Below are 27,119 nucleotides of genomic sequence, written 5' to 3'. Positions count from 1 at the left end.
GCCATGGTGATACCCGGCTGATCAATGCTTATTTATTTTGTTTATTTGTCTATGCTTATTGCTGTAATCAGATAGCTTGATTCAGGCTAAGTGGCCAATAGAAAGGATATTGAACTTAACAGTTTCCGATTAAATCCGACCATGCTCATTCAGTTTAATTCGAAAAGCCATCTAAACTGTGCGCCAGCCATGACTAAAATTAGCTAAAAGGAATTTACAAAGATATGCAGAAGTGATTGAACCATAATCAACCCTTTCTGATTTCACACAGACAGCCAGGCAGCCAGTAGAATAAACAAAAAAACTTTAAGCTTAAAATCTAAGATTCATTTTCATTGATGCTAACACCTCTAATAGGGAAAACAATTGCTAAGTAGCAAAAAGTAAGCATTTGTATACATTAACATGCAATCGCAATTCTGAGATCATTGCAACATTTTAACACAAATAAAGTACTATTCGCACATCATTATTTATCATTAAATTTTCTCTGCAGGTGTATTAGTCATTACATATTAATATTTGTATACGTATTCTTTTGCATCACCATAGCCATATTTAAAAGTAGCAAATTTAAAGTCGATAGAAGGATGAAGGTGTTGCTTAACACTGTACAGTTGACCAGCTTTGTCTTTCTTCTTTTTCAATGTCCAGATATGGCCCAGTCTGTATTAGTTCGAACAAACGAGCGTCAACTGTACTTTAATTTGGCTTTGGTATCTATCGCAATCTTTTTTTTCAGTTGAGCGATTTTCACTCCAGACTTCATATAATTTTTAAACACGATAATCTCATAAATATGGCCAACACATTTCATAGATCCCATAGAGTTAACCTACATAAATCATAGAGGTATCATATGTAATTATATAATTATGGGTATCAACTGTTTTATAGTTGAACCACTTCCAAGCAGTCTATATAACTGATGGTGTCTACTCCTTCATCAAATACAACTACCCTGAGGAAGGCATCAACTGGGTCTACCCTGGTAAGTGACTCAAAATTTGCAAGCAGTCTTAATTGGTAGAATTGCACTCAGCATAAGTTTCATTTAGTATTTTTGACCGGTGCAATCCGCTAGAACATCATAGATATACCTCCTCACTTCATAGTTATATCACATGTATTAGCCTAAAACACAGCAGGAACACAATATGCCAGTTTTAGTGCAGCACCAGGACTATTTTTTGCTGTGGGAGTCCAGGCTATAACATGAGGCTATTAACATTCTGTATCGGTGCAATTGGACATTGCTGAACCAGCCTTGTGGTTCCGTAGCATTTATGTTTGACATCAGATTCATGTAAAATATCAGTTTTACTTACGAACATCTCTTCAACAGCTCAGCAAGTAATGCCAGAAATCAGATAAATAGGCTCGACATCATAGTACTAGTATGTGTTTGTCTAGGCGAGAGTCATTACTAAAAACTTATTAAAGAGCAATCCGTTTATGCATTTGAATGATAAAATGATTTTTTATCTTATCAAACATTACAGCTACATACATGTAGCGCCTCTCATGGCCTTCCAGATGGTGTCTCGTAGCTCTAGAATGTTCCAGCATAATCTGCTTTTGCCATATTATTCCATAATTATTATAAAAAACATGAGCCCACTTTGTATTTTTTTTAGGTTTCAGTGCTGACACACCGTCAGCAATAATTCAAAGTGCTCAGTATCTCTATGGGGCAGCAGCGGGTGGCTTTCAGGCTCCCGGCTCTAATGGTTCTGTAAACTATACTAATCTGTGGAACAGCGGCACTCTAGACTTCATAGATATAGACGTAACAGCAGGCAACATGTTGGGTAAATAGCCATAGAATATAATCATTGTATGTTATTTGCTCATCGTTCATAGTGCAACAGTGTAGGACATTGTTATTCTGATAAACAAAGTATACAGTTATTCTGATAAATATAAGAATATTCTGATAAATAAAAAAATAATATATAGTTATTCTGGTAAATAAAAGGCTATAGCTATTTTGATAAACAAAAGAAAATAGTTATTCTAGTACATAGCTGGGCAAATTGGTTTAAGATTTTTGTCGTATGAACCTAGAGTATTGTCATATTGATCACAGTGATTGAAGAGGTGAAGGCTAAACAGGCAGCACTATGCCTTTGTTTGTAAGTATCTCATCAGTTTAATACAATCTCTACAGTTTGCAAATAATTGAAAACAAACAGCTCTTTTGTTTTGTACAGCCTTATAAATATTTAACTTACCGTACATCTTTGTAATACAATTACTTTTAATCCGTAAGTTAAATACTTCATATGTCTATTATACCTTTCTATTTTCATTGAAATGAGGCTTGGTACCTGCATTTATAAAGCACTAGCTAGAGTGCCTGGCGTTGTGCAGGTAATAAATAAGTTTCTGCAAAGAAAATTAATTTTTAATCAACATATACAACGTTTATCATTCCAACTTATTTGTATCGGTATTTGTTTATTTCTGTGTATGTCCAACCAATGCATAATCCAAAGATTCAAAAGCTCAATGCATAGCTAAAACAGATCGTTGAAAAACATTTCTTACTTCTTATGCTATGCATTCGCTCAAGATTTAAAACAACTTATAAACAGTGACAGGTAATGTAGTTGCCATTGGCTAAGTTTCTTTACCCAATGAATTTGAGTAACTTAAGCTAGTAACTTTTAAGCTAATATTTTATTTTTTATTATTATAAGAGCCGTCTGTTCTTCCGTCTGTGCAAAGCCAGCTAAGAGCGTTAGAAAAAAAGATTGTACCTCACAGGAATCAAACCCATAGATTCGAATGCGCAAATGCGAAGCCAAGCGCGCTACTATTAGACATACAGCCACATTGCCATACTATGGAATAATTGTGCATGTAGTCATTACACATGGCGAAGGAAACTCCAAGTGTGATAGTAGTAACCAATAGTATTTTCGCAGTTGATGTATTTTAACCAATCACTATTAACTGGACATACGAACAACAGATAACAGACACGCCAATCTATATATATATTTCTCAAAGTTTGTCGTCTGTAGTCTGTCCTTCGGTATGTCCAGCTAGAAAAATTTTACATTATGTTGTACTTGGGCTCACGAAGATTGCGACCGCAGTTAAGCAATCCAGTTCTTTAACCACAAGACCGCAAAAGCTTTTACAGTTCATCGCTCTTACTACATAACGTATACATCCTTTCCCGTTTTTACATTCAAATTGAAACTCTATGAATTTTGTTAACTCTATGAAACATGATGCTTTTTTCGTTTTCGTTTCACTAGGGCTAATTTGTTTTCCGCAAAACGATTTCAAGAATAGTTTTTCTCGAAATTAAAGTTTGGCGATTATGTCTCAGTTCAGCGTCATCCGTTACGGTAAACACGGGTTCCCAAACAGATAAGCGATAAAATTTCAGTCAAAATTTTTTTAAATGCATACGAAAATTTCTTTCAAGCATATTTTAGTTAGCTAAATTTGTATAAGTTAGAGCCTGTGTTTATGTTACACATCTGTGTTGAAGGTAAGAACTCTGCACGTAGTACATTGGAATGTTACATTTTTTTGCAGATCATACCCATAAAATGCACTAAAGTTATTGTAGGTAACTATAGTTACTAAGGTTAACATATTGTTTTGTTACTACTTTTTTAAGATGATGTTTTTGATGGTTTTTACCAGGCAGTGATTGCATTAGATAACTACTATAGGTTTCTATACTACTCTATACGTCTATAGAATATTTTCACTTTATGATGCCAACACTGAAATGAACTAAAATCATATAATCATATACTAAATAATTTTTTATTGTAATCATAGCAAAACAGACTACATTTAGCCAATATTGGTAATGATTTAACATTTACATTTAAACACCTTTACAGTTTTATTTTTCTTCCTAATTTATTTCAACAAAACACTTCTTTCATGATGTGAAAAATAGGCTGTAGTTGTTTGAAAAAGTTTGGAAACCTTTACAGTTTTTTTTCTTTAAATTCATTGGAATCGCACAAAAACATTTTCCCATGAAGTTTAAAAATTTAAATAATAAATGTTGTATACAGCATGTCAAATAAAAATTAATATTCTGTCTAAAAAACTTTTTATTACTTGGGCAACGCCAGGTAGTACTGCTAGTTTATGTATATATATACTGTATATATATGCTGTATATATACTGTATATATATTGTATATATATGTATATATATACTGTATATATATGCTGTATATATACTGTATATATTGTATATATATGTATATATATACTGTATATATACATATATATATACTGTATATATATATGTATATATATGTATATATATACTGTATATATACATATATATATACTGTATATATATATATATATATATATATATATATATATATATATATGTATATATACTGTATATACATACTGTATATATAAGTATATATACTGTATATACATATATATATATGTATATATATACTGTAAATATATAAATATAAAAAAATTGTTTCCTCATCCCGGTTAACCCGCATGGGTGGTAGTTTTTGCTCTAACTTGTGTCTCCTACCAGAGACCTGGGAGTTTGAGCACCCGCCTCAAGATCTTAGCTGTTCCCAATAGTGCACTTTTCTGTAACTCACCTGAGTTGATTGCTGTTGGTATCTGGGCAAGCCACATTTTATGTGGCTGCCCAGATAAAATGTATGTAAATATATATATACATATATATATACATACATATATATATACATACATATATATATACATACATATATATATATATATATATATATATATATATATATATATATATCTTGAGGCGAGTGCTCAAACTTCTAAGTCTCTAGTAGGAGATCCGAGTTAGAGCAGAAACTATCACCCATACGGGTTAACCGGGGTGAGGAAACAATTTTACATACATATATACATATATATATATATATATATATATATATATATATATATATATATATATATATATATATATATATATATATATAAGTACAAAGATGGAAAAAGATTTTAGCAACAGTTTATGACTAAAAGTTTCATACTGCATGCAGTAATCATCAGATGCTAATGTGAAGTCCAACCATTATCTGTATATATATATATATATAGATGCCATCTATTAATATTTGTAGATGAGCGTGTTGGAGAGTGGCTGTTCAGAGTAGAGGAATCAAATGGAGAAGTAGAGGCACGGGTTCAATGCAGGAAATGGGTTTCCACTCAGAATTGGTACTTGTACCAATCTTTCAATTTTCTGTCATACTGTCCACAGAATCTTCGGCAAGCCTTTTGGGACCCAGCGTGAGTACTGGATAAAAATCAATGCTAAATTAACTAAAACTCTTCTTTTAAATGTACTAACATTGCAAAATATTATCAGAAGCAAAGCTTGAAAGTGAATCATGTACATGGAAATTCCTGTCAGTTGCAACAATTGAAGCCATGATATATGTATAGGCAATATCATGCAATAGAAAATGTGCACTTATACCTAAGTCAAAGTATTGTTAGCATGTGTCTTTATATTGTTACTGATTCAAGTTGTTATACAGGTTTCGCACTCACTCTTACCAGTTCAGCAGCCGGTTCAGCTCCTGGTGTATGCAGTCGGTCTTTCCTGACCGGCTTTTTGGACTAAAGCAGCGCTGCTGTTATGATATCAGCTGGGAATCTAATTCCTTCACTGCTCTTATCACAGAGTTTCCATACCATGGGCACGTGGTCAATCCCGTATGTACTCCTTATTTAGCTTTGGTTTAAGCGTTAAAAGTCACTCACTATGATTCTATTCATTAGAATTAATCATTGTTATGTAAGGAAAAGGAAACTCTAAGGTTATTAGGTATAAGGGAATAATAATTATTAGGTAATGAGAATTTCAGAACTTTAAATAAGAGGATTATCGATTATTAGGTAAGGGGAATTATTGATATTAGGTAAGGGGAATTATTGATATTAGGTAAGGGCAATTATTGATATTAGGTAAGGGGAATTATTGATATTAGGTAAGGGCAATTATTGATATTAGGTAAGGGGAATTATTGATATTAGGTAAGGGGAATTATTGATATTAGGTAAGGGGAATTATTGATATTAGGTAAGGGGAATTATTGATATTAGGTAAGGGCAATTATTGATATTAGGTAAGGGGAATTATTGATATTAGGTAAGGGCAATTATTGATATTAGGTAAGGGGAATTATTGATATTAGGTAAGGGCAATTATTGATATTAGGTAAGGGCAATTATTGATATTAGGAAAGGGCAATTATTGATATTAGGTAAGGGGAGTTATTGATATTAGGTAAGGGGAGTTATTGATATTAGGTAAGGGGAATTATTGATATTAGGTAAGGGGAATTATTGATATTAGGAAAGGGCAATTATTGATATTAGGTAAGGGGAGTTATTGATATTAGGTAAGGGGAGTTATTGATATTAGGTAAGGGGAATTATTGATATTAGGAAAGGGCAATTATTGATATTAGGTAAGGGGAGTTATTGATATTAGGTAAGGGGAGTTATTGATATTAGGTAAGGGGAATTATTGATATTAGGTAAGGGCAATTATTGATATTAGGTAAGGGGAATTATTGATATTAGGTAAGGGGAATTATTGATAGTAGGTAAGGGGAATTATTGATATTAGGTAAGGGCAATTATTGATATTAGGTAAGGGGAATTATTGATATTAGGTAAGGGCAATTATTGATATTAGGTAAGGGGAATTATTGATATTAGGAAAGGGCAATTATTGATATTAGGTAAGGGGAGTTATTGATATTAGGTAAGGGGAGTTATTGATATTAGGTAAGGGGAATTATTGATATTAGGTAAGGGCAATTATTGATATTAGGTAAGGGGAATTATTGATATTAGGTAAGGGGAATTATTGATAGTAGGTAAGGGGAATTATTGATATTAGGTAAGGGGAATTATTGATATTAGGTAAGGGCAATTATTGATATTAGGTAAGGGGAATTATTGATATTAGGTAAGGGGAATTATTGATAGTAGGTAAGGGCAATTATTGATATTAGGTAAGGGGAATTATTGATATTAGGTAAGGGGAGTTATTGATATTAGGTAAGGGGAATTATTGATATTAGGTAAGGGGAATTATTGATATTAGGTAAGGGCAATTATTGATAGTAGGTAAGGGCAATTATTGATATTAGGAAAGGGCAATTATTGATATTAGGTAAGGGGAGTTATTGATATTAGGTAAGGGGAATTATTGATAGTAGGTAAGGGCAATTATTGATATTAGGTAAGGGGAATTATTGATATTAGGTAAGGGCAATTATTGATATTAGGTAAGGGGAATTATTGATATTAGGTAAGGGCAATTATTGATATTAGGTAAGGGGAATTATTGATATTAGGTAAGGGCAATTATTGATATTAGGTAAGGGGAATTATTGATATTAGGTAAGGGCAATTATTGATATTAGGTAAGGGGAATTATTGATATTAGGTAAGGGCAATTATTGATATTAGGTAAGGGGAATTATTGATATTAGGAAAGGGCAATTATTGATATTAGGTAAGGGGAGTTATTGATATTAGGTAAGGGGAGTTATTGATATTAGGTAAGGGGAATTATTGATATTAGGTAAGGGGAATTATTGATATTAGGAAAGGGCAATTATTGATATTAGGTAAGGGGAGTTATTGATATTAGGTAAGGGGAGTTATTGATATTAGGTAAGGGGAATTATTGATATTAGGAAAGGGCAATTATTGATATTAGGTAAGGGGAGTTATTGATATTAGGTAAGGGGAGTTATTGATATTAGGTAAGGGGAATTATTGATATTAGGTAAGGGCAATTATTGATATTAGGTAAGGGGAATTATTGATATTAGGTAAGGGGAATTATTGATAGTAGGTAAGGGGAATTATTGATATTAGGTAAGGGCAATTATTGATATTAGGTAAGGGGAATTATTGATATTAGGTAAGGGCAATTATTGATATTAGGTAAGGGGAATTATTGATATTAGGAAAGGGCAATTATTGATATTAGGTAAGGGGAGTTATTGATATTAGGTAAGGGGAGTTATTGATATTAGGTAAGGGGAATTATTGATATTAGGTAAGGGCAATTATTGATATTAGGTAAGGGGAATTATTGATATTAGGTAAGGGGAATTATTGATAGTAGGTAAGGGGAATTATTGATATTAGGTAAGGGGAATTATTGATATTAGGTAAGGGCAATTATTGATATTAGGTAAGGGGAATTATTGATATTAGGTAAGGGGAATTATTGATAGTAGGTAAGGGCAATTATTGATATTAGGTAAGGGGAATTATTGATATTAGGTAAGGGGAGTTATTGATATTAGGTAAGGGGAATTATTGATATTAGGTAAGGGGAATTATTGATATTAGGTAAGGGCAATTATTGATAGTAGGTAAGGGCAATTATTGATATTAGGAAAGGGCAATTATTGATATTAGGTAAGGGGAGTTATTGATATTAGGTAAGGGGAATTATTGATAGTAGGTAAGGAGAATTATTGATATTAGGTAAGGGGAATTATTGATATTAGGTAAGGGCAATTATTGATATTAGGTAAGGGGAATTATTGATATTAGGTAAGGGGAATTATTGATAGTAGGTAAGGGGAATTATTGATATTAGGTAAGGGGAATTATTGATATTAGGTAAGGGCAATTATTGATATTAGGTAAGGGGAATTATTGATATTAGGTAAGGGGAATTATTGATAGTAGGTAAGGGCAATTATTGATATTAGGTAAGGGGAATTATTGATATTAGGTAAGGGGAGTTATTGATATTAGGTAAGGGGAATTATTGATATTAGGTAAGGGGAATTATTGATATTAGGTAAGGGCAATTATTGATAGTAGGTAAGGGCAATTATTGATATTAGGAAAGGGCAATTATTGATATTAGGTAAGGGGAATTATTGATATTAGGTAAGGGGAATTATTGATATTAGGTAAGGGGAATTATTGATATTAGGTAAGGGGAATTATTGATATTAGGTAAGGGGAATTATTGATAGTAGGTAAGGGGAATTATTGATATTAGGTAAGGGCAATTATTGATATTAGGTAAGGGGAATTATTGATATTAGGAAAGAGGAGTTATTGATATTAGGTAAGGGGAATTATTGATATTAGGTAAGGGCAATTATTGATATTAGGTAAGGGGAATTATTGATATTAGGAAAGGGGAATTATTGATATTAGGTAAGGGGAATTATTGATAGTAGGTAAGGGGAATTATTGATATTAGGTAAGGGGAATTATTGATATTAGGTAAGGGGAATTATTGATATTAGGTAAGGGGAGTTATTGATATTAGGTAAGGGGAATTATTGATATTAGGTAAGGGGAATTATTGATATTAGGTAAGGGGAATTATTGATATTAGGTAAGGGGAATTATTGATATTAGGTAAGGGCAATTATTGATATTAGGTAAGGGGAATTATTGATATTAGGTAAGGGGAATTACTGATATTAGGAAAGGGGAATTATTGATATTAGGTAAGGGGAATTATTGATATTAGGTAAGGGGAATTATTGATATTAGGAAAGGGGAATTATTGATATTAGGAAAGGGGAATTATTGATATTAGGTAAGGGGAATTATTGATATTAGGTAAGGGGAATTATTGATATTAGGTAAGGGGAATTATTGATATTAGGTAAGGGGAATTATTGATATTAGGTAAGGGGAATTATTGATATTAGGAAAGGGGAATTATTGATATTAGGTAAGGGGAATTATTGATATTAGGTAAGGGGAATTATTGATATTAGGTAAGGGGAATTATTGATATTAGGTAAGGGCAATTATTGATATTAGGTAAGGGGAATTACTGATAGTAGGAAAGGGAATTATTGATATTAGGTAAGGGGAATTATTGATATTAGGTAAGGGGAGTTATTGATATTAGGTAAGGGGAATTATTGATATTAGGAAAGGGGAATTATTGATATTAGGTAAGGGGAATTATTGATATTAGGTAAGGGGAATTATTGATATTAGGTAAGGGGAATTATTGATATTAGGTAAGGGCAATTATTGATATTAGGTAAGGGGAATTATTGATATTAGGTAAGGGGAATTATTGACAGTAGGAAAGGGAATTATTGATATTAGGTAAGGGGAATTATTGATATTAGGTAAGGGCAATTATTGATATTAGGTAAGGGGAATTATTGATATTAGGAAAGGGCAATTATTGATATTAGGTAAGGGGAGTTATTGATATTAGGTAAGGGGAATTATTGATATTAGGTAAGGGGAATTATTGACAGTAGGAAAGGGAATTATTGATATTAGGAAAGGGGAATTATTGATATTAGGTAAGGGGAATTATTGATATTAGGTAAGGGGAATTATTGATATTAGGTAAGGGGAATTATTGATATTAGGTAAGGGCAATTATTGATATTAGGTAAGGGGAATTACTGATAGTAGGAAAGGGAATTATTGATATTAGGTAAGGGGAATTATTGATATTAGGTAAGGGGAATTATTGATATTAGGTAAGGGGAATTATTGATATTAGGTAAGGGGAATTATTGATATTAGGAAAGGGGAATTATTGATAGTAGGTAAGGGCAATTATTGATATTAGGTAAGGGGAATTATTGATATTAGGTAAGGGGAATTATTGATATTAGGTAAGGGCAATTATTGATATTAGGTAAGGGGAATTACTGATAGTAGGAAAGGGAATTATTGATATTAGGTAAGGGGAATTATTGATATTAGGTAAGGGCAATTATTGATATTAGGTAAGGGGAATTACTGATAGTAGGAAAGGGAATTATTGATATTAGGTAAGGGGAATTATTGATATTAGGTAAGGGGAATTATTGATATTAGGTAAGGGCAATTATTGATATTAGGTAAGGGGAATTATTGATATTAGGTAAGGGGAGTTATTGATATTAGGTAAGGGGAATTATTGATATTAGGTAAGGGGAATTATTGATATTAGGTAAGGGCAATTATTGATATTAGGTAAGGGGAATTATTGATATTAGGAAAGGGCAATTATTGATATTAGGTAAGGGGAGTTATTGATTTTAGGTATGATAAAGTATTGAGCGCTACATTATGTAACAGAAGCCCCTGTTTATTAGCTAAAGATATAGTCAATTTTATTGAAAACTTCCTGTGTTTTCTTTGTTTATCATTAGTCTATTACAAACTTTAAGCATAGTTTGCCAACTTTCCTATTTGTGGTTGCACATAGTTTAAAAGAAGGTCATGGATTTGTCTCTTTTCATATCCTATAAGTTTGGCCTAATGTGGAGGTACATGTATTATATTTCTTGCTAAGCTAACAACTAAATAATACCTTCAGGTCACTGAAACCTTGATTTAAAATGTGTGCATGCACTGTGAGTTTAGTTAATGGAGCATGCACTGTGAGTTTAGTTAATGGTGCATGCACTGTGAGTTTAGTTAATGGTGGATGCACTGTGAGTTTAGTTAATGGTGCATGCACTGTGAGTTTAGTTAATGGTGCATGCACTGTGAGTTTAGTTAATGGTGCATGCACTGTGAGTTTAGTTAATGGTACATGCACTGTGAGTTTAGTTAATGGTGGATGCACGGTGAGTTTAGTTAATGGTGCATGCACTGTGAGTTTAGTTAATGGTACATGCACTGTGAGTTTAGTTAATGGGGCATGCACTGTGAGTTTAGTTAATGGTGGATGCACGGTGAGTTTAGTTAATGGTGCATGCACTGTGAGTTTAGTTAATGGTACATGCACTGTGAGTTTAGTTAATGGTGGATGCACGGTGAGTTTAGTTAATGGTGCATGCACTGTGAGTTTAGTTAATGGTACATGCACTGTGAGTTTAGTTAATGGTACATGCACTGTGAGTTTAGTTAATGGTACATGCACTGTGAGTTTAGTTAATGGGGCATGCACTGTGAGTTTAGTTAATGGTGCATGCACGGTGAGTTTAGTTAATGGTGCATGCACTGTGAGTTTAGTTAATGGTGCATACACTGTGAGTTTAGTTAATGGTGCATGCACTGTGAGTTTAGTTAATGGTGCATGCACTGTGAGTTTAGTTAATGGTGCATACACTGTGAGTTTAGTTAATGGTGCATGCACGGTGAGTTTAGTTAATGGTGCATGCACGGTGAGTTTAGTTAATGGTGCATGCACTGTGAGTTTAGTTAATGGGGCATGCACTGTGAGTTTAGTTAATGGTGCATACACTGTGAGTTTAGTTAATGGTGCATGCACTGTGAGTTTAGTTAATGGTGCATGCACTGTGAGTTGAGTTAATGGTGCATGCACTGTGAGTTTAGTTAATGGTGCATGCACTGTGAGTTTAGTTAATGGTGCATGCACTGTGAGTTTAGTTAATGGTGCATGCACTGTGAGTTTAGTTAATGGTGGATGCACTGTGAGTTTAGTTAATGGTGCATACACTGTGAGTTTAGTTAATGGTGCATGCACTGTGAGTTTAGTTAATGGTGCATGCACTGTGAGTTTAGTTAATGGTGCATGCACTGTGAGTTTAGTTAATGGTGCATGCACTGTGAGTTTAGTTAATGGTGGATGCACTGTGAGTTTAGTTAATGGTGCATGCACTGTGAGTTTAGTTAATGGTGCATGCACTGTGAGTTTAGTTAATGGTGCATGCACTGTGAGTTTAGTTAATGGTACATGCACTGTGAGTTTAGTTAATGGTGGATGCACGGTGAGTTTAGTTAATGGTGCATGCACTGTGAGTTTAGTTAATGGTACATGCACTGTGAGTTTAGTTAATGGGGCATGCACTGTGAGTTTAGTTAATGGTGGATGCACGGTGAGTTTAGTTAATGGTGCATGCACTGTGAGTTTAGTTAATGGTACATGCACTGTGAGTTTAGTTAATGGTGGATGCACGGTGAGTTTAGTTAATGGTGCATGCACTGTGAGTTTAGTTAATGGTACATGCACTGTGAGTTTAGTTAATGGTACATGCACTGTGAGTTTAGTTAATGGTGGATGCACGGTGAGTTTAGTTAATGGTGCATGCACTGTGAGTTTAGTTAATGGTGCATGCACTGTGAGTTTAGTTAATGGTGCATGCACTGTGAGTTTAGTTAATGGTGCATACACTGTGAGTTTAGTTAATGGTGCATCCACTGTGAGTTTAAATAATGGTGCATACACTGTGAGCTTAGTTAATGGTGCATGCACTGTGAGTTTAGTTAATGGTGCATGCACTGTGAGTTTAGTTAATGGTGCATGCACTGTGAGTTTAGTTAATGGTACATGCACTGTGAGTTTAGTTAATGGTGCATGCACTGTGAGTTTAGTTAATGGTGCATGCACTGTGAGTTTAGTTAATGGTGCATGCACTGTGAGTTTAGTTAATGGGGCATGCACTGTGAGTTTAGTTAATGGTGCATGCACGGTGAGTTTAGTTAATGGTGCATGCACTGTGAGTTTAGTTAATGGTGCATACACTGTGAGTTTAGTTAATGGTGCATGCACTGTGAGTTTAGTTAATGGTGCATGCACTGTGAGTTTAGTTAATGGTGCATACACTGTGAGTTTAGTTAATGGTGCATGCACGGTGAGTTTAGTTAATGGTGCATGCACGGTGAGTTTAGTTAATGGTGCATGCACTGTGAGTTTAGTTAATGGGGCATGCACTGTGAGTTTAGTTAATGGTGCATACACTGTGAGTTTAGTTAATGGTGCATGCACTGTGAGTTTAGTTAATGGTGCATGCACTGTGAGTTTAGTTAATGGTGCATGCACTGTGAGTTTAGTTAATGGTGCATGCACTGTGAGTTTAGTTAATGGTGCATGCACTGTGAGTTTAGTTAATGGTGCATGCACTGTGAGTTTAGTTAATGGTGGATGCACTGTGAGTTTAGTTAATGGTGCATACACTGTGAGTTTAGTTAATGGTGCATGCACTGTGAGTTTAGTTAATGGTGCATGCACTGTGAGTTTAGTTAATGGTGCATACACTGTGAGTTTAGTTAATGGTGCATGCACGGTGAGTTTAGTTAATGGTGCATGCACTGTGAGTTTAGTTAATGGTGCATGCACTGTGAGTTTAGTTAATGGGGCATGCACTGTGAGTTTAGTTAATGGTGCATGCACTGTGAGTTTAGTTAATGGTGCATGCACGGTGAGTTTAGTTAATGGTGCATGCACGGTGAGTTTAGTTAATGGTGCATGCACGGTGAGTTTAGTTAATGGTGCATGCACTGTGAGTTTAGTTAATGGTGCATACACTGTGAGTTTAGTTAATGGTGGATGCACTGTGAGTTTAGTTAATGGTACATGCACTGTGAGTTTAGTTAATGGTGCATGCACTGTGAGTTTAGTTAATGGTGCATACACGGTGAGTTTAGTTAATGGTGCATGCACTGTGAGTTTAGTTAATGGTGCATGCACTGTGAGTTTAGTTAATGGTGGATGCACTGTGAGTTTAGTTAATGGTACATGCACTGTGAGTTTAGTTAATGGTGCATGCACTGTGAGTTTAGTTAATAGTGCATACACGGTGAGTTTAGTTAATGGTGCATGCACTGTGAGTTTAGTTAATGGTGCATGCACTGTGAGTTTAGTTAATGGTGGATGCACTGTGAGTTTAGTTAATGGTGCATGCACTGTGAGTTTAGTTAATGGTACATGCACTGTGAATTTAGTTAATGGTGCATGCACTGTGAGTTTAGTTAATGGTGCATGCACGGTGAGTTTAGTTAATGGTGCATGCACTGTGAGTTTAGTTAATGGTGCATACACTGTGAGTTTAGTTAATGGTGCATGCACTGTGAGTTTAGTTAATGGTGCATGCACTGTGAGTTTAGTTAATGGTGCATGCACTGTGAGTTTAGTTAATGGTGCATGCACTGTGAGTTTAGTTAATGGTGCATGCACTGTGAGTTTAGTTAATGGTGGATTTTAGCTGTTTGTTAGTTTTGTCGAGATGAACTCCTGCAATTCTTATTTTTGGTTATTGCAAGTAAAAGCTGTACATGATGAGAGTTTCATCGCAGTTTGGAACTCTATTTATTATTTAAATTATATTATTATTATGTATATTATTTAAATTTATTCAAGTGTCTTTGAGACTAATGAGAATTTAGTCTGTTGAGAGACCAATAAGCACTATACTGGAAGACAACTAAGTGCAGGCTGTCAGTTTTTCACAACTGACAGCTGATTTTTGTAACATCGGCTCCACAGAACAGTCAGCATTAAACAGTTAAGATGACCGGAGCCAGAATATAGAGTTGCTAACTTCTCGCATCAACCAATCAATTAGCAGTATATCTTTTTGTCTACGTTTATCCCAATGTTAATCGTGTCTTTTTATCCTATCACACCGTATTGGGTCATCTAGTTGTATTTTGATAAACCTGCAGTTTATAATGCGTGTTGCACCATTCAGCACCATCCCGAGTTATTACGTTCTTTTACATTATTTTACATACCGTATGTTTTTACGAAACCTTATCAACTGTTTAATAAGCTGTTTGTTAGCTTAACATAAAGTTAATCCTTGTACAGCTCTGACATCTTAACTATGAATCAAATCTCGGTATAGAATTTTAGCAAGATTTTCCTATTTTCAATTAGGATAATTCTAAAAAATGTTTTAAAAATTTTTCAAATGTTTAGAACGATTGTTACAAGAAAATGAGACTGCAAGTGGAATTATTGCTAGCATTTTTTATCCACTTGTTCAATCAGAGTCTAAGGATCCAACTAGGCTGATGCAATTTAGTTGTTCTTCAGTTTGATCCAGCAGATGAAGAAGATGGATACTTGAAGTGCTGTGTCTATTCTACTGACACCTGCAAAGATTTCTACAGCGTTCGTCCTGTTAATGATGGGAGGTTCTACATACCACCCGCAATCAGTAAGTACAGTATTACTGTTAACCATTTGGCTACGCTTCATGCATTACTATGGTTTTTACTATTGCTGAATATGCTTTAAGTTTATAGCCAAAACTCTAAGACTTTCTTAAAATGATTTTATAGGGCCGTGGTTTGGAGACCCTCATATCATCACCTCTGATGGGTTGTCCTACACATTCAATGGACTAGGAGAGTACTTATTCACCAAGATAGGAGAGAATGACACTGTAATACAAGCCAGAACAGAGAGAGTTGTCCTTGAAAATGGCAGTAAGCCTGCCATTACTTTGCACTGTTACATAGCTGTTTAAAATTGCCATTGAAATGTCATATAGACCAATGTAAACCATTATGTGATACGTGTACATGTAGCTTGCTCTCTAAGGGAATGTAAATAGGTAATTGTAAGTTTTGCATTTAACTTGAGTCAATTGGTGCTGATCGAGTTAGTTCTTGACATTTCAAGCAGGTGCTTCGCCATTTGTATGTATATTTTTGCTAAACTTTCTAGACACTTGGAAGCTTTGATTGTGGCTAATCTTGCTTCTGTGACATCAGCAGCTAATTACATGTAGATCTGTCATTGTGTAAATTGGCTACAGTATTTGTTGGAGAGTTTCATAACCCATATGAGTGGGTAGTCGATGTGTACCGATATCACATGTACTCATAATCCAAACTAATTATTCAATATATGCAATTAGTACATTATATTTTTACATTGTAGCGTTGGGGCAGGCAACGTATTTCAGTGCAATATGTGTTGCTACCTTTGGTCTACCGTCCGTACAAGTACAGATCAACAAATCTCCACCAGGTCCTGGTCTGGCAAACAACACCCAGCTTATTGTTAACGGAAGCGTAGTAGACGTCTCAGTGATTGAGAAAGATGCGAACAGCACTCAGTCTATAGAGGGAGTGAGTAGTGAGATACAGTTTGAGAGGAGTAATGTCACCCTGACAGTTCTCTTCTCCTCTGGAGTCTCTCTAGCTGTCACTCCTAACAATGTGAGTTTAAACTTTTGGTAACTCTATTACTAGTAATACAATCTCTCATTAATAGTAATATAAGCTGTCACTACTAGTGATATAATCTCTTATTAATAGTAATATAAGCTGTCACTACTAGTAATATAATATCTTATTAATAGTAATATAAGCTGTCACTACTAGTGATATAATCTCTTATTAATAGTAATATAAGCTGTCACTACTAGTAATACAATCTCTTATTAATAGTAATATAAGCTGTCACTACTAGTAATACAATATCTTATTAATAGTAGTATAAGCTGTCACTACTAGTAATACAATCTCTTATTGTATAAGTGCCATCACTTATTGATGTATGACGTGCTGCCACACATCACTCACTCACATTGTTGAACTGACTGCAGGGAATGCTGACCATTACACTTGGGCTACCAAGTAGTGTCAAAGGAACAACTGTTGGTCTCACTGGTACCTTTGATGATGATCAAGAGAATGACCTGACATATTTAAATGGAACTGGACACATTCCAGTTAACTCAAGTGAGAGTGACATCTTTGAATGGGGCAGCACGTGTAAGTAAATACTTTTAATGGTTTTTTCAATTTAAGCAATACCAAATTTTTAGCTAAAGACATTTAATAGTTTTATTTTAGATATTTTTTACTCATCAGCCATCATTTATTTTTATCTCTTTCAGTCGCTGTCAGTGAGGAGGACTCCATCATGTACTACACAGATAATACCAACTGGTACACATTCAACAACAACTCATTCGTACCGGTATTTGTTGATGATGTTGATAATTGGGTCTGGTCGTCTGAAGAGTTCAAAACCGCTGCCTATGACCTCTGTGAAACAGACACAGCTTGTCTCTATGATGTCTACATTACGGGAGATCTGAGTGTTGGAGAAAGCAGCAAACAAACAGCGGAAGAGAGTGAAGCTGCTAGCACTCAACTGAGTATGTAGATCGCTTTATCTGTTTCCTTACTTCTGATTCAAAGAAATTGAATAAAAGCATTAAACTAAACTTTGGGTTAAAAAGTGAAGTCAACAATTCTTTCTCTAACCCATAAAAAACTGTCAGCCCTAGATAGTGTGACTATGTCGATGGCCAAAAATGCTCTTCCTTACAAATTGTTACTGTTAATGTCTTTACAGGGGAGTGTTTGGTATCAGTGAGCATTAATAGGATATGCCTCTAGATTCCTAGATTCTATAATAGTTTATTTTTCCCCGAGCACAGGTCAATCAAAACAGCTGAATGCACATTTTTATTAGATTTGTCCTAGCTTGCTAGCCCGTGAAGACCTATCTAATATCATTGTCATTTCATGGATTGTATACATGTGTTTCAGACAACTTTGCGCCAATCATCAACGGAGCCAACTCAGTACTAGTGATTGGAGGATATTTTGAGTACTCTATGACTGTGAATGACTCAAATGGAGATGAGGTTACAGTCAAGACTAACATCAATGATACTATCACTATGACTGGAGATGATGTGATCATAACTGGTCAAATCACCAACACCTCTAACTTTCTCTTTACCATCACTGCCCAGGTTCGAAAAGTTGCATTTCACTTATAGTATGTTGTCTTATATTATTCTATATTTTATTATAATGTACTTTAATATGCTACATTATTGCAAATATGTTTTATATTTTATATCACATTCTTATATTAAAAGCATTATATTACTTTACATTATACTATTTTTGTCATATCATATAATCTATTTTATCATATAGTATCTTTTTTATTATATTGTTTTATGATGTTTTATTTCGGTTTATCATAGCACAAATTATTATGTTATATATACAGGATATTAAATTTGGTCTTATTATGGTGTATTAAATAGCTTCTATTTGCATTGAACTCCTGTGCTTTACTTGCATTATACCGTGCCGTGTCCTATGCCATAAAGCTTAGCTTCATGCCATTTGGGCTACCTTACATGATATTGTGTTACGCTATTCTATATGATGCTACTTATATTATCTCTATATAATGTTAGAGTATATGATGTAATAAATTATTGTATTTGTATATATTATGACGTGTCTTCAATATATACTGTTATGTCATATTATAATATACAGTTTAGAGAATGCATTAATAAACACTGTAGTGTACTTATAGTGTTATACTAAATTTGGTTATGTTGCTCTGCGCTATAATGTATGTTATAATATGATTTGGTATACATTTTGTTTTGTTCTGTCATTTTATGATATATTATGTTATATTTATTTTATTTTGTGATACTTCAGTTTATTTATTGTACACCATCCTTAATTTTGATATCCTTATATTTTTCTGAAAGTAATATATGCCAATATGAATGTAATTTTTCTCATATTTGTTTCATGACAGGACACTGCAGGTGCTAGAAGTTCAAAATCTCTGCTGACAATGTTCTGCAATTGTGCCAACAATGGGACATGTATTGAGCTCTCCCAAGAAGAACAAGATGCTGTTGAAACAAAGTAAACTATATAAGCCAATAATATAATATAATTATAAGCCTTGCTTTTTCATGCATCTTTGATCCTCTACAAGTAGTCTTGATACTCACATTTGATAATGCTAGTGCTGGTTTGGTTAACTAATAAAATATTAAAACAATTTCAATTCAGCAGCAGAGGCCCTTAAATAAACCGCTGCAATTTGCTCGTCTCCATGTCTGATGTGATTATTTTGAGAAGGTTGCCAACAAGAACATTGGATGTATTTGCTCTAACTTATCTTTGTGGGGTTTTATGTTTGTAGTAATTGTCAAATCCTACAAGTATAACTCTCTATATGCCTTGCCATGACATGAGATACCTATGTTTAGTATGCTGCACTAGTCAGCATAATATTGTATAGGCTTGGCCTAATTGGTTTACTGTATTTTAAGCACATCAGGCATCCCCAGCAAACCTATTTTGTAATGACAATTCGCTTTGTTTAACTACAGCTCTATTGTCCTGGCTTGCATCTGCCCTACTGGATACACTGGAGACCTCTGTGATACAGACTTAGATGCTTGTGAATTGGTTGCCTCTCCTTGTTACCCATCTGTGCTATGTGTGGACTTGCCTCCTCCGGCTGATCATGAGGGATATACGTAAGCTAAACCATCTTTATAAATGTTTTTTGAAGTAATCAGAACTCTTTGCAGGTTTCTCGGTTGACTAGACTATCTGTGTTTCTATTTCAGGTGTGGTGATTGTCCTGCTGGATACACAGGAGATGGTAAAACTTGTACTGATGTTGATGAGTGTACAGAAGATGTCTGTGGTCATATCTGTATAAACTCTCCTGGATCCTTTGTCTGTGCCTGCAGAACTGGTTACAGCTTAAATATAGACGGCTCTACATGTGATGGTAAGTTTTTAAGTTTAATAGACCTTATAATACACTGTCTGAGTGTTTGTAGAAACTGGCATTACCACTTTCTGGTGCACATATTAGATTTCTTTGCTTTTGTTATAGATATAGATGAATGTCTCACGGATCCATGCCATCAAGTCTGTAACAATACAGATGGCTCTTATGTCTGTTCATGTGAATTGGGATTTGTCCTGGCTAATGATAACACCAACTGTGATCGTAAGTTGACGATAAGCATCATGAACTTGCTTCCTCTTGCCATGTATTTTGCATTATTAGCAAGTTATCCTCAGACAAATTAGAAAATCATGACTCAGACAAATTAGTAATTGTCTGAGTCATGTTTGATAGTAAAGAGTTACTACTGATAACAGCTATATGTTGTCTTTTAGCTCTGAATTGTAATGGATGATGGAGAAATAAATTAAACTTTTTCATTTAATACTTTTGTTAATAGGCAGGGATTTTAAAAAACTGTGTGTTGACCTCTGGCTGACCTCTGGCTCGCTTTCTGTTGTGTACAATGTTTAGGCAATGACAATATTCTTTTTCTCAGCACTGTCTGCTGTTATCATTCCTGTTGTATTACCTTATTATTACTTTTGTTACTGTGATTTTATTATATCATTGCACTTACTGTATTACCATTATTATAACTACAATTTTAAGTTTAATACAGTTTGTTTAAACGAAGATAGAAACTTGATGAATGGTAAAAGAGTCTTGACATAAATTTGGCACAGGTTAGTGAAATGCTTGAGTAACCTTACCTGTTACATTTATTTATGCCATTTGGATTTTTAGCGGCCAACCCCTGTGAAGAGCCTAGTCCATGCGATGAGGTCAATGGCCTGTGTAACGTAGAAGATGGACAAGATGTCTGCTACTGTACCAAGGGATATGCACTGAGTAGTGATGGAGTAACCTGTGAAGACATCAATGAATGTTTACTTAATACAGATGCATGCGTCCAGAATTGTACAAATACAGCTGGTGGATACACTTGCAGCTGTGGTGTTGGATACAGTCTGGCCTCAGATGGAACATCATGTGATGGTAAAAAATTTACATGTGTGCTAGAAAAATTTATAGCAACCTAAAGCTACAGACACAACCTTGTGCTGACACAACACAACTTGTGTTTTGATAATTAAAGTACAGAGGATATACTGTATGTTAAAAGGGTAGAATAATCGATGAAAGTTTTTCAACTAATCCACCTGAACAAAGCATGCTTTAGATGTACATCCGTTTATCTGATCTTTAGTGATTATAGTTCAATCAGTCTTTTGGTTCGCTTTTTCTTGTTAAGTTGATAACATTTCAAGTACCTTACAAGTTCTTAAAATGTTTTGTTTACTATTTTATTACAACAATTGGTATAGTTTTAGCACACTAACCTGATACTGGTGTGCTTCATTATAGACATAAATGAGTGCAGTGCTGGAGAATATGACTGCCTTGCCACTCAAATCTGCAACAACAAAGTTGGAGGATATTCGTGTGATTGTCCAGGAAGTTCTGTACTTGTTGACGGTCAGTGTACAGGTGAGTAGGTTGGTTGTATTTCAATGTAACTCTCAATCTTTATTCAATCACACTCTATCGTCTCAAGCTTGTGTTGAGATATAGGGCTAAGCGTGCAGGTAACTGATTGTCTAAATCTGATTACAGTGATTTCTCAGACGAGTCCGGTAGCAGAGGTTGTAGATTCACCATCAGAGAAAGCTGAAGAGAACTCAGTATTTTTCTCATTTGAAGGCATGACTAAAGATGAGGTAAGTTAGAGATAAGCTAACTCATCTAAAGCTTTCACAAGGTACTAAATAAATAGCAACTTTGGGAAACCCGTAGAGATACAGGCAGGTTAAACTAGTTATAAAGATTAAAAATAACTTTTTATCAAAAGAGTAAAACAAACTGATTAGAAAAAGATTATACTTCATTTTTAGCATGTTTTGAGAACTCATCATTACCATTACTCATTTATAATTCATCATTTTATTCCAAATCTTTTACAATCTTTAAAATTGGTACCTTCGAGGCTATATATCTTTTTAAGCTTTTCCAATTTGAATCAACTTCAACCTTTGTATGTAATCATCTGACTCGTGACAAATAGTGCTGACTAGTACGTGTTAGTTCAAATATAATTATGAGTTTTCTATCAAGTATTATAGTACCAACATTTTATACTTGGCAGCAAGGATCTACTTTAATTACCTTCTTCCACTAGAAATTATATGTTCCCCACTTAAACTCAATTTGACAAATTAACAGTCCTATAAATGTATTTGCTATCCGACAGTACACGGTGGAAATGGAGGTCACTCTTTTCACATTGCTCGCAACTTCTGCTACTGAAAGATGCATAAATGACGCTTGTACTCTCGTCTCCACAGCTTCAGAGGCTAAACGTAGGAGGTAAGACAACTCCAGTTCTCTTCTATATACACGTACTTACATGTATGTTGCAATACTAGCAGTGCCAGTTGCATTCATTGATTTTTAAAAATGCATACGTGTACCTTGACACATTAGTTTGTATACACTGGCAGATAAGTACATGTTCATTGACAGAAATGCTCATATGCATGGACAGCTAAACGCATATACATTGACAGATATGTACATGTGCACTGAAAGATAAATACATACACACTGACAGCTAGACATATGCATACTGATAAACATGGACATGTACATTGACAGATAAATACATATACAATGACTTTTATGTGCATGTATACTAGCGGATATGTATGCGTACATTGACTGATAAATACATATACACCGACAGAAGTGTACACTGATAGCTACATGTAGATACATTGACAGATAAAGCCATATCTACTGATATCCACTGACAGATAAATACATTCAAACTGACAAGAGGATACAAGCATACTGAATATACATGAATATATATGTATATTGATAGCTAGCTATTTTTACATTGAGAGATTCTTCTGCAAAGGCATAGAAATAAGCACTGTACAAAGATGCTTGTAAATACATTTTCCAAACAAGTTCTATTTTTCTCCAGTTATCAAACTTTTGATGTCTCAACTTGATGCTTTTAATTACTGATTAGCAATTTACTCTTTAGGTTGTAGGTCCATTGCTTGTTTTACTATAGAGCACTTGTGACTTATTCGTTCTATAGGAAAAGGTCAACAAACAGCGTAACATTCTATAAAGAGTATTTCTCAAGACTTCCTGGATATCCGCAGGAAAATAATGGAGATCTAGAAATGGCTATTTACTCCCTTGTACCAGGAAGTGGGGTGCTGCCTAGTGAAGTACTGAAACAAGTCATAGAAGACGCATCTATCAATGTATCGGCCACACTTGGTAAGCATTATAATTAACACAAAAGTGCATTTCCTAAGCTAAAACTGATCTAGCATGGTTAATGTAAAGAGCACCTTCTATAGTTGCATATTGCAAGCTACTGATGCTATAACTTATATTAAAAAATGAATAAGTTCGAATGATTCAAGCTAAGATTGTAAGTTATTCTCTAAAGGCTGCTTCACACTATATCTCCGTATCTCGGCGTTGATGCCACAATACTTTGGTGACCATCGATGATAACAACGTTCAGATTATCACAAACCCATCCGTGATTGCATCAGCAAATACTCCGTCATGTAGGGTTCTCATTTTTCTTTTTAAAGTTTCACGAAGAAACCTCATCTTTTTCGCGTGCTTGAGTCAGATACTAGTCTTGCAGCAACTATCATAAACAGAAATAAATAAATCACTCAAATTACTATCGCTGAAATGGTTCACATTAAAAAGGTAGTCATCGATACATAAAATATCAGGAAAGTTTGACAGCTGCAAACGTTTCCGGCGTATCCATGTTGCTTCGTCAATGCCGTCGATTTATGGCTCACATAATTGACGATGAACGCCGAAAGGAAAGCACCTCCATACAGCGATATAGTGTGAACCAGCCTTATAAACAAGTAATTAAAGTCTACTTCTTTTGTCATCTACTTCTACGCTTGTCTTTAGTTCATTCTATCAGTAACATGTGAAATAGTTTAGTTCAGAAAAAGTTGAGCCGATCGAGTCATATATAGAGAATAGAGCATTTTAATTTTTAATACTTTCGGTTAAATCTTGTTTATTGAATCATGTGTTAGCAATTGTTATAGTGTTATTAATGTTATAGAGTGTTGCTATTGTTATTGCTATAGAGTTGTATTATTGTTATAGACTGTTGTCATCTGTCACCGTATTGTTATATATAGAGTGGTGTTATTATTTTATTGCTATGGAGTATTGTTAATGTTATAGAGTAGTTTTGTTGTTACAGAGTTATAGAGAGTCATAATCTTTGACGTACGAGGTTACCTCAAGTTTTGATTAGTTTCCTTACTTGAAATTTACTAGAAAGAATTCTTGTAGGAGCCCAGTATCCATGACAGATGTGAATGCGGGAGAGTAAATGAGAGAGTGACCAATGAAAATAACTTTATGAGATGCATTTTTAAAACACACTTTCATAACCAAGTTCTTTTTCTAGAATTGTAAGCACACTCTCCCAAATGCAGTATCCATTAAAAATAGCAGTCAACGTAATAAATATCGCACATCTGTTTTAGGAGCCTCAATCATCAACATTGCGGTGTACCAGACTGTAGCCCCGACAATGCAAAGCACCCCTGAGGCTAGTACTCTAGTCGGCACTGTTGCTTCAAGCAATATCATCATCCTAGTTGGAGTTGGATCAGGGCTGGTAGTTTTAACTGTCATTATTGTTCTCATCATGGTCCTTATCAGATATAACAAGAGGTAAGTGGATACAGACGTGACATTTATAAGCAGTTCTTTGCTGCCTCAGAAAAGAAAGAGAAATAATTGGCTTCTCTGAAAAGCTTTTCATACCATTTTAATCTCGAGGTGTTGTACTTTGTACATTTTTCGACAATGTTCATTACATGAGGCAAAATTAATTTTTGTACTTTAGACAAAAAATGACACATCCTGAACCGCTGTCGTACAAACGACATGATGAAGAGGCCGATTCAGAGTATAACAAAATAACAAGAAATACAACAGTGGTTGTGCATGGTGGTCACAGAGATATAACTAATGGCTCGTCAAAGACTGCAACTCAACCACCAGGTGTGATTATTTCATACACCAAACATTAATAATCGAGCTAAGATTTTATTGGTTTTTGTCTTTTGGAAAGAACTATAACATCGTTTGTTTTTGGTTTGCTTGCAGTTTCTACTGTGGCATGGGACTAGCTTACATCTAACTGTAACAGAATGCTTCATGCTGACAAAGTCCACAGGTAAACTACACATTTTTCTGATCCATTCTTACAAAGTCTGCTTTTCATGTATTTTCTACTCATTTGTGTTACCTCAATGTAGCAGCACTTATATTTACTTTGATTACATGAGAATCTATTTTTCTAAAGAGGTATTACAAGTTCTGTTTTTACAATTTCAGTGTTCGATTACTCCACATATCAAGGTATTATCAAGAAATAAATTTTTAACTTAAGTTATCGTTTTTGGTAAATGTGCAAAAAAGCATCCACTGCAGCCAAATCATGTTTTAATTTGTATGTAGTTCAACAGTCATGTAAGGCTAGCAATTAGAAAATGTTTGCTTGATTTAATTTGTCATTTGTATACTTATGCATGTCATTTGTATACTTAATTTAGCTGCTTGCAGATGCATAGGGAATGAATAAAAAGCAGCTTTATTTATAATGGAGACCTGTCAGTGAGATCAAATGCCTGCCCTAGCTGCGTTGCTCTGTGTGACCGGCGAATGCGTTTAAGTATTTGTTTGCCGTAACCAGCACTCTTAAAGCTGCTCTATTTGTAGATGACGTGATGTTTTTGATTGATCGTGCCAAGTAGAACAGTAAATGCAAGTGGTATTCTATGGAGTCAAAGGCAAACATGCACTGCCCGCAGAGTCATAAAGCTTAATTTGGCATGTTAATTATCTAATGGACTTTATTTATTATTTTATGAGATTAAATTGCTCAACTCGCATATCTCATGTGACTCCGACATGTAGGAATCAGCTGGTCTGATTCCTATTCTATTTTTTATTTGTTTTACCAGGTAATTCTGTTTTATTGTGCAGCATAAAATAATTTGCTTATTAGTTTTATCAATTTATCATTTTAATAATTTTGTAAAGATATTAAGTGCTTTGCTTTAGAACCGTGAGACCTGAATCATGGTACAGGTCTCAATCTTGATGGATAACTTGTGTTCATCTTGGTAGCTGCCTGAAATATGCTTTTCATCATAGTTTATCTGGGTTACAATTTGGACCAATTGTACAATTGTACAAATACACATGATTTTGTGTTGTCGAAATATATGTTATACAATATATGTTATACAATATCTGTTATACAATATATGTTATACGATATATGTGAAATGTCATACAAAAATCATATTGAATAGCAGTTTAACACCAAAGCTAGAGCCCAGAGATGTGCATGATCTACTTCTTACGTAGAATTATTCATGGAGTTACAAACCAGTCCTATTTGTTAACAAGCAGTTAGTCAAAATTAGAATTTAGGTTTGAATTGCACCATTAGTAGCAAAGATAGTAAAAGTGTGTTTTCATTGAATTAGGTATATCCATGCAATGACCAGTATTTCCTGAGAGCAACAGAGCAAGAACAATAAGTTACAATATATAGATCAGTCTCTGCCTACCTAGTACCAAGCAAGATATTTTACGGTGTTACATTTCACAAGTTGTGCCTTAAATACTTTGTGTTCCTTGTATTTTTTTATACTTGAAGGTCAATTTGATTGTGACGCAATGATCAACTTTGGCTGGGTCATTTAAT

General features: G+C 34.3%; 2 protein-coding genes across 2 annotated transcripts in view; both read left to right on the top strand.

The window, feature by feature from the left end:
* The window catches only part of LOC137385436 (serine-rich adhesin for platelets-like), a 59,020-nt gene extending 58,021 nt beyond the window's left edge, over nt 1–999 (top strand). The window contains exon 7 of the mRNA XM_068071890.1: nt 898–999. Within this exon, the coding sequence (XP_067927991.1) occupies nt 898–999 (102 nt within the window). The remainder of the gene's footprint in view (nt 1–897) is intronic.
* LOC137397411 (mucin-like protein) lies at nt 985–26,574 on the top strand. The gene is made up of 23 exons (XM_068083704.1): nt 985–991; nt 1,638–1,811; nt 5,124–5,292; nt 5,544–5,721; nt 15,758–15,881; nt 16,006–16,152; nt 16,610–16,890; nt 17,280–17,448; nt 17,574–17,837; nt 18,235–18,443; nt 19,262–19,374; nt 19,848–19,997; nt 20,091–20,257; nt 20,366–20,482; nt 21,068–21,319; nt 21,689–21,811; nt 21,938–22,041; nt 22,572–22,687; nt 23,430–23,617; nt 24,880–25,069; nt 25,245–25,402; nt 25,508–25,577; nt 26,123–26,574. Exons 2-22 carry the CDS (start codon nt 1,805–1,807, stop codon nt 25,528–25,530), a joined length of 3,249 nt encoding a protein of 1,082 aa, XP_067939805.1. The 5' UTR covers nt 985–991; nt 1,638–1,804; the 3' UTR covers nt 25,531–25,577; nt 26,123–26,574.
* The last annotated feature ends 545 nt before the right edge of the window (nt 26,575–27,119 follow it).

This window comes from Watersipora subatra, chromosome 1 (assembly GCF_963576615.1).
Source record: "Watersipora subatra chromosome 1, tzWatSuba1.1, whole genome shotgun sequence".
Classification (NCBI taxonomy): Eukaryota; Metazoa; Bryozoa; class Gymnolaemata; order Cheilostomatida; family Watersiporidae; genus Watersipora; species Watersipora subatra.
The sequence above is the reverse complement of the archived record's forward strand: the minus strand, read 5'-3'. Positions and strand labels throughout refer to the sequence as shown.